We start from the raw sequence: 9528 nt of genomic DNA on the forward strand, positions 1-9528 counted from the left end.
TGTTGTTGTTGTTAAGTGCTGTTGAGTCACTTCTGACACACAGCAACCCTGTATAGGGTTTCTAAGGGGCAGCTAGTGAGCTTGAACCGCCAACCTTGTGGTTCAAACGGACTTTGCAGTCCAGCTCATTAACCCACAGCACCATATCAGGAGTCCAATGATAGCTACCATTTATTGGCTCCTTCCTAAGGGTTTTGTACTCAATAATTGTAACTTTTTGCAACAAGTCTAGAGGCTCAGAAATGTTAAAGAGCTCACCCAAGGCACATGAGTAAAAACTGTCAGAGCTGACATCTGAACCCAGGTCTATCTGATACCAAGGCCCGTATCATTAACTTGTCCCCACAAGACCTTCTGAGAGAGAATTGAATAAATCTACTCCTCACTTCTTGACTATCTCGCTACCCCACATTTCTCATTTATGACCATTGTGAAAATTCTGCTATCTGACTAGTTTGCATATTAATGACGTACATCTGGCAGTAACAAATGCTGAGGCGCAAGGCAAAAGTAACAGGGGCTATAATGGCTCAGGTTGTGTCTTCTTGGCCTGGCCAGGACTCTTAGCGGTTTGGCAGTTACGTAATGAAGTAATTTTAGCAGTGATGTAATGCTGTAAATTTTGCAGTTGTGTAATAAAGAAATCAAATGACATATTGCATTACGTAAATCTGCTGCATAAGACCTTTTTAAAGTGTTGAAGAGCAAAGATGTCAGCTTGAGGACTAAGGTGCGCCTGACCCAAGCCATGGTATTTTCAAGAACCTCATATGCATGTGAAAGCTGGACAGTGAATAAGCAAGACCTTAGAAGAATTGATGCTTTTGAATTATGGTGTTGGAGGAGAATATTGAAAGTGCCATGGGCTGCCAAAAGAACAAACAGATGTGTGTTGGAAGAAGTGCGGTCAGAGTGCTCCTTGGAGGCCAGGATGGCCAGACTTCGTCTCTCATACATCAGACATATTGTCAGGAGGGACCAGTCGCTGGAGAAGGATATCATGTTTCGTAAGGTGGAGGGTCAGAGAAAAAGAGGGAGATCTCCAGCGAGATATATTGGCAAAGCGTCAGTATCCATGGGCTCAAGTGTGACAGCAATTGTGAGGTTGACCCAGGACCAGGAAGTGTTTCATTCTGTTGTACATAGGGTCGCTATGAGTCAGTACTAACTTGATGACACCTAACAACAACAACAACAACAACAATAATGAAATGATATAGTTATCTTCCACTTTGTGATCTGATGTGGTTGTCCTCCATTTTCACATAAGAGCAAATATTGCATGATGACCTGGTCTATGGAACCTAACCATGTGGATAAATGAGGGGTGGGTGTAACTCAATATCTAAAGTGCCACGCCCAATGTTCAGCATAGAACCCATAACTCATTGTCATCTATAGGATTGGGTAGAATGGCCCCATAGAGTTCTGTGACTGTAATCTTCACAGAACAGATCTTTTCTCCTATGGAACCACTGGTGGATTCAAACCACCAACCTTTCAGTTAACGCTGAGCACTTAATCACTGTGCTACCAGGGGTCCTTCTGGTATAGGAAAAGAATTCAAAAACAGTTAGTTACTTTTTTTTCTCCTTTCCCTGCAAATTCCATTGAGAATGAAAAGCCAAATCACAACCTATTTGTGACTCCAGGAGGAAGCTAATAATTACGATGAGATCAATGTTTTAAATGCTTAAATGTTCTTCACACAGTCAAGCACAAGTTAGAAGTCACCAGGATAATGATGTGTGTGAGTGTGTGTGTATTGTATGTATGCTCAGAGAACACATATTAAACTGCTATAATCAATCTATCCCCAGTGAAGTACCGTGTGCTGTGAGACAGCAGAATTCATGTTTGCAGTATGAACGATGCCTCTGATGACCCTCTTTCATGAGTGGAATACTCCCTACCTGTTGGAACCCCCAACGACCCTTTTTTCTGAAATCTATACATAACCTGCCACCATGCTCTCACCCAAGTTACTAGCTCACCTCGCTAAATAGCTGAGCATTGGTTTTGGCCTTCACCAGCTGAGGCACATCCTGTGGCAGTGTATAGTTCAGCTTATTTTTCTCATAATCAGCGCGGTAATTCACCTGTTGGATTAGAGATAAATCAACAGAGCAAATGCAGGGCTTTTATATGGGCAGAAGGAAAACTTGTAGAAAACATTCTCTTTTCCACTTACAAATAAGATGGAGTTTCTGGATTTTAGAAGGAAGCTTGTGGTTTTATAAATATTTTAAAATAATAGACTGAACATGCCAGATGAAAAGTAAAACAGCCCAGAGATGCTCTCAAAGCTGTGAGTTTCACACACACAACAAAACAAACCGTCTCCTTGACTGGCTCACCAACTCTCCTTACAAGCACTTGAAATAACGGGAAACTTTCTTATTTGCTGTTTGTGAAACATCTTGCTAGATCCAGAGCAGATATGCAGGGTCATTCTCCAATGACTGCCTATACTGACGAAAGCCAACTTCAATCACCTGAAAATGAGCTGAGCATGCTGGTTTTCAGCTGTCAGTGGTGAGATAACATGGAAATGTTGAATTGGCAAATGTTTTGCTGTATATATATATATATACAGGGAGTCCTGATGTGGCACTGTGGGTTAATGTGCTAGGCTACAAAGTCAGTTTAAACCTGTATAGAGTTTCTGAGGAGTGGCTGGTGGGCTTGAACTGCTAACCTTCTGGTTTTCAGTCCAGTGCTGATCCTACAGTGCCACACCAGAAATAAGTATATATGCCATCAAGTCTGTTCTCACAGTGACCCTGTATACGGTTTCCAAGGAGCAGCTGATGAGGTTGAACTGCCAACTTTGCAGTTCAAACAGCTTTGAAGCCTGGCGCATTAACCCACAGCACCATACACAGCACGCTCTGATAGCGTAGTTGTTATGAATCAGGCTGTGAACCTTAGGGTCAGCAGTTCGAAACTACCAGCTGTTCCACGGGAGAAAGATGAGGCTTTCTGCTCCTGTAAAGATTTACAGCCTCAGAAACCCTGTACAGGGTCACTATGAGTTGGAACCAACTCCACAGCACATAACAACAACAACAACAAATATATAGATAGAGAGAAAGAGAGAGAGAGAATCCTAGGATAAGCACTCGACCATAAGGTCAGCTTAAACCACAAGGTTGACTGTTCAAACTTACCAGCCACTCATTGGAAACCTTCTGCTTTGAGTCAGAACAGTCACAACTGCACTTAACAACAACAACATTTAAAGAGACTCCTGGTGTGGTGCTGTAGGAGCAACACTGGATGCGAACCACAAAGTCAGCAGTTCAAGCTCACCAGCTGTTCCTCAGAAACCCTATACAGGGTCTCTATGAGTCAGAACTGATTTGATGGCACTATGGCGCTGTGCATTAATGCGCCAGACTGCAAAGCCGGCAGTTCAAGCTCACTAGCTGCTCCTCGGAAACCCTATACAGGGTAGCTATGGGTCAGAACCGACTCGATGACACTTAACAACAACAACAATAACAACAAATATATATATATATAACTATAAAACAATTTAAAAATCCATGAATTAAAAAAGACAGTCAACCATACATTATGTTATTTCTGATGGAAGAAAACAGCTGAGAAACAGAAATCAAAGCCAAGCCTGATCAAGTCTATAGATCCAACTACTATTTTATAGGCAATTCAGAGGCCAGAGGAACACGTTAAAAGCGCTCTGCAACTGGCAAAATTTAGGCTTTTGGAAAAATTTACAGGATAAACAATCCAGTTTTTTTAAAGCAAATAACTTGAAAGAAGATCACAAAATGGACCTTGTTGAGATCCCGATTCAAAGAAACTGTAAACAAATTGTAACATTATGAGGCAATTGAAATTCTGAATCATGAGACAATTGGACACTGAGGATAATAAGAGTTATTGCTAAGTTTTTGCTGTGGTATGTCAAAAATATCAAAATATGGTTAATTTTTTACTATTTTAGGGATTCTTACAGAAATGATTATAGAGGAAATTACATCATTCCTGGGACTGTCTTCAACACAATCTGCGAGTGGAAGTTGAGGGACACATGGATGGAGCTGGTCAGTGTGGAAGTTACATCGTAGTGGGTGGGGATTCCTTATACAATTGTTTCTACCTCGAAAGGTATTTGAAGTTCTCCATAATAAAAAGCTTAAGACAAGGAGTCACTTCATGAGTGTTAAGAATTTTCTGAAAGATATGTATGCCAACACTGTTGCTTATTTTAGGTGTCATCCTGTAGGCTCTGACTCATAGAGACCCTGTGTCCAACAGAATGAAACACTTCCTGGTCCTGCACAATCCTCACAGTTGCTACGTTCAAGTCCATTGCTGATGTCACTGTGTCAATCCATCTTCTCTGCTTTCAGCCAAATCCATCTGACATCAGCAATGATACCCCTTGTGATAATATTCTGGTGCTATTCATAATGTTTTCATCTTCCGGAACTATATCTGACAAAGTTATGCTGTTATTCATAAGATTGTCAGTGGCTAAACATTCAGAAATAGTCTGGCTCTCCTCTTCCTAGTCTGTGTTAGTCTGAAAGCTCAGCTGAAACTCCTCCATCATGGGTGATTCTGCTGGGATTTAATAAAATACTGGTGGCATAGGTTCTAGCATCACAGCAGCACTCAAGCCACCCCAGTACAAACTGGCAGACGAACCATTAAAGAACCCCAAATCTTTGGGGAGTCAGATAACCAAAAGTTAGAAAACAATACCAAGGCACCCTGACATAGCTAGGCAGGGAGAGAGACTCACATGACTCAGCTGTTGGGCGTTGATTTTGGCCTGAACAATCTGAGGAGTGTTGGTAATAGAGCTGTACTTCAGCTTGTCGATGTTTTGCCTGTAGTTGACCTGGGTAAAAAGAGGCATAAGAAGAAGTCACTTGCTCTTCTCTCTGACAGTTCCTTAGCTCCTTAGGCCCAACTGGTCTCAAACTTACTAGAAAAAGAGTCAATGATTCAGTTAGTTTGATGTTCCAAGTCCATAGACAGAAAAATAATGCATCAAAGATTTGAATACTGATTCAAAGGCCCTCAGCAACAACAGTGGCTCCAGGAGAAGGCTTTCTGGGTGCTCAGAGATGTTTATGTATTTTGGCATATATTTTACTCCATCTTTCATTGTTGTTAAAGTGCCGGCAAGTCAGCTCTGACTCAGAACCCTGTATAGGGTTTCTGAGGAGTCATTGGTGGGTTTGAACCACCAACCTTGTTGCTAGTAGTCCAGTGCTTATCCTACAGTGCCACACCAGTCTCTTTTATATCTCAAAGGAGATTGATGCAAGATATACCCTATATGAATCCAAACTAAACCTACTGACTCATATAACCCTATAGAACAGAATAGGGTTTCAAAGGCTTTCAATCTCTAAGGAAACAAACGGCCTTATCTTTCTCCTTTGGAGCAGCGGTGTCAGAACTAGAATTCAGATCCCCACAGTCTGTTTCTTTACACTATAAACCTGAATCTACCAAAGTTAGTACTTGTTCTACCCAAACTACTGTATGTTCTTTTACAAACTGACAGGCATTCCCAACAGCCAGAACTAGCATTATTTATATAAGGAAATATAGCCCAGATGCAAACAAATGATTGACAAATTAAGCTCTAGAATAGGATCTAGGAAAAAGAGAAGGCTCTTGACACTGGAGTTCACTATACTTCATGAAATTTTGCAATAAAGGACAACGTCAATTTATGTTGAGAAAAGTTTGGCCTGTTTTGAGGTTTGGACGTAGGGACTATAGGGAAAACCAGGAAATATAAAGTCATTTCAATGTCAATTATTAATGAGATTAGGAGTACAGTGCCTTCTTAATGCATTAATTCAGAGGCAAAATTATCATCTCAGAATAAAGAGTCTATTAGAATTCAGAATTATGCATGATAAAATGTGATGAAAACTATTTCTTAATGGCATATTCCTTCTCGATAATTACACGTTAAGTATGTTGCAGGGCACAATTACTTTTCTCTGCAGGACATAATTAACAGTCCTCGTGATTAATCAAATCTATGCAACATCACAAATGCTTGGTCATCGTTTCAGCCTACATTCTGAAGGATATCTTTACTGAGATTAGAGTTTTATTTTAATGTTATTGTTGTTGTTAACTGCCATCGAGTCAGTTCTGACTCACAGTAACCCTTGTACAGAATTTCTAAGGAGCATCTGATGGGTTTGAACCACTGACCCTGTGGTCTGCAGTCCAATGCTTATGCTATAGCACCACACCTGAGTCCTTAATGTCATTTTGGTTGTTGTTGTTAGGTGCTGTCAAGTCAGTTCTGACTCACAGTGACCCTGTATAGGGTTTCTGAGGAGCGGCTGGTGGGTGTGAACGGCTAGTCTGATGCTGATTCGGAGTCCAGTGCTGATCCTACAGCACCACACCAGGAGTCCATCAGTGTTTATAAAATCCATCTGAAGGGAATGCTTTCCAATTAGGCATTCAATGTCATAGCCATTTGGCCACCAGATAGAAAGGGAAACCACAAATGAATGTTCCTGCAGATAGATCCCACAAACGTCTGGACTACCGGAGTCTATGGATTGTACACTCAGTGCTGCTGAGCCAGTGTTTCAGCCTGGCTCTGATGCTGCCAGTTTAGAACCTACCTCGACTTCCTTTAATGTTATGATTCAGGTTAGTTTAACTTTAACATCAGCATTCTCCAGGGGATGGCTATATTTCAGAGGCATGGCTTAATTCAAAATCTTGTTTAGACAAGTCATGTTACCATAACGGAATTACAAAGTTATAGGAATCCATCCCAATTTGTTTGTGCTCTTAAATGTGGTCCATTCACATTCAAATGGGGTGCTCTTGAGTCTCCTGATTCGCAGGTGATGTGTGCAATGAAGAAAGGACAAATCTTTGGCAGTGGTCAAGTCTAACCTTGGGTATATTAAAATGAAATTAGGAATTCAGCCCAAATCAAGTTTCTGGGAAAGGGAGAAAAATTCTGGCCTTTTATACTCGTCACTTTTCATTACCCTGATTTATTGCATGTTTGCAAAACCCTCTCATTGTCTTGGACGTTAGAGTAGACTCTGGAAATAACCAACTGAATCCAAAGTTGCTCCTATTCTCATGGGGTTTGAAATTTAGCAAAAGAGAAAGATTTGAAGATCCATCTAGAGATGGAAACACCCAAGTCAGTTACAAAACAATACGGGCATTTGATAAATATTTGTTGAGTTGCTTGTTAAATGACTGATTGGAGAGAAGTCTCACTAATGAAGATGCATGACGCTCTCAGGTCTAAACCTCCTGAAATGTTTGTTTTTTTTTCAGATAGTAGATAATTCTTATCCTTTTTCTTCATACTTTTCTACATTTTCTGAATTTTCTATAATAAACATATAGCAAAACTTTGTGATCAGAAAACAATAAATTTAATTAATTGTATACATTTTATTTGGGACAAGTCAAATTATAAATAAAATCACTGCTGTACTAAATAAGGTACACATATACTTCATCTCTCATACTTTTGACATGTTATTGGGAGGGATCAGTCCCTGAAAAGGACATTGTGCTTGCCAAAGTGGAGGGTCAGCGAAAAATAGGAAGACTGCCCGACCCCAATGAGATGGATTGGCACAGAGGCAGCAGCAATGGGGTCAAGCGTAACAATAATTGTGAGGATGGTGAGGGCCAAGCAGTGCTTTGTTCTGTTGCACATGGGGTCACCATGAGTAGGGACCACCCCAACAGTACCTAACAGCAACAACACACTTCTCCAAGTGCTCTTGAGAAGAAAAAAAAATTAAGTCACCATTACCATTTCCTTTTAGCTGATATCTATTTCATTCCACTTCATTAAGTCCTTAGATAAACCATATCCCAAAGCTTACAAAAATAAAGAACTCAGCATGACTAAATAATCATTCTTCTGTGCATGCCCAGTGGACAGTGCTCAGCAAATGCTAAAAGGAGTAACTGAATCATGGAACATTTTGAAGATGAAAACCAGAGTTGTGCCAATTTTACCTGGAAAATCTAAGCACTTGCAATGAAGTATAAATGAGCACCCAGTGAGGAAGTATTCCTCGTTCTCAATTTCTCCCATCTTCTAAAAGCTGCTGTGTCTTGTTCCTTTCCATTTTGCTAACTAAGAATCACTCCACATGAGAGAAGTGAAGAATAAGAGAGCAGACAGAGCTAACGGAAGATAACTTACATCTTTCAAGGGAGCCAGCTTCATGGTGGTTTGATAGGAAGGAGTCAGTGTGGCCGGATAGTTGTAGTCAACAATGTCATGTTTATAATCCGCCTTGTAAGCAATCTGAAATACAGAAGGACAAGGGGAAAAAAAGTCCTCCACATTTCCTTTCAACTTTGTTTGAATGTGTTAAAGAAATAGCTTTAAAAAAATAACCCAAAACAAAATTAATTCTGTTTCATCACCTTCAAGGAAAATTAAATTATGTTCACACTTCTGCCTTTCATGAATTTTAATTCTCCTTAATTAATCTCAAATTAGTTAGCTTCTATCTGTAGCAAACTGATTTTATATCTTCCTTTTTATGGAACTCGTTATAGGTTTTGTCAAAAAGAAGCATTTGCACATATGTACATAATGTAAGGGTTTCCTGACTAACTCCAAGAAAATAAATGGAATCTCCAGAGTCTCCAAGATACTTTTATTTTTCTCTCTAAAAATCAAATTTGAGGTTTTCAAGCTGAGGAAATTAGGCATTTCTATGCCTTAATAGGACTCCTAGTGTGGTGCTGTAGGATAAGCCTTGGACTGAGAACCATAAGGTCAGAAGTTCAACCTTACCAGTTGCTCTTCAGAAACCCTATACATGGTCGTTATGAGTTGGAACTGACTCGACAGCACTTAACAACAACAACAACAAATGCTTTAATAATAAAATTTGTTTCATTTAAGTGCTTCTTGCCTCAAAGATTTGCAACTTGGCTTTTGAAAATCTATAAACTGAATGGGTTAAACCAAAGAGAAATTAACACAGATTTTATTCCATGGAGAGAAAAAGGACTTGATCTATTTTGATCATTACCTTGACCAGTGCCTAACCATAGTAGGTCTTCAATGAATACTGGTGGTGGTGAGTATATGCCATGGAGTCGGTTGCGACCCTGTATAGGGTTCCGAGATTGTAAATCTTTATGGAAGCAGAAAACCTCATCTTTCTTCTCCCAAGATTTGAACTGCTGATCTTTTGGTTAGCAGCCCAACTCATAACCTACCAGAGCTCCTTTCAATTAATACTATGATGGGATAAATGAATGAATGGCATCTCCAACCAACACCAAATAAATCACAAAAGCTTTGGAATTTTTAGGAATTTCAATTAAGAATCCTGTTCATCCATTTCTCCTTATCACTCAGAAATGGAAATTTATAGATCTAAGTATTTTTCAAAAAATATTTTAAATTCTACCCTTGGTTCTAATTGCTTAACATTTGGAAACTTGTATGAGTTAGTCTTTACATTTAAAAGAAGATATGGGGGATTGTAACCATGGCAATGA

The 9528-nt window shown here is 39.7% G+C and overlaps 1 protein-coding gene across 1 annotated transcript in view; it reads right to left on the reverse strand.

The window, feature by feature from the left end:
• NRAP (nebulin-related anchoring protein) overlaps window positions 1-9528 on the reverse strand; it is an 88746-nt gene that overhangs the window by 52984 nt on the left and 26234 nt on the right. The window contains exons 14-16 of the mRNA XM_006831484.1: window positions 8210-8314; window positions 4775-4873; window positions 1995-2099 (exon numbers count right to left, since the gene is read on the reverse strand). Of these exons, the coding sequence (XP_006831547.1) occupies window positions 1995-2099; window positions 4775-4873; window positions 8210-8314 (309 nt within the window). The remainder of the gene's footprint in view (window positions 1-1994; window positions 2100-4774; window positions 4874-8209; window positions 8315-9528) is intronic.

This window comes from Chrysochloris asiatica, unplaced genomic scaffold, assembly GCF_000296735.1.
Source record: "Chrysochloris asiatica unplaced genomic scaffold, ChrAsi1.0 scaffold00003, whole genome shotgun sequence".
NCBI classification, from domain to species: domain Eukaryota; kingdom Metazoa; phylum Chordata; class Mammalia; order Afrosoricida; family Chrysochloridae; genus Chrysochloris; species Chrysochloris asiatica.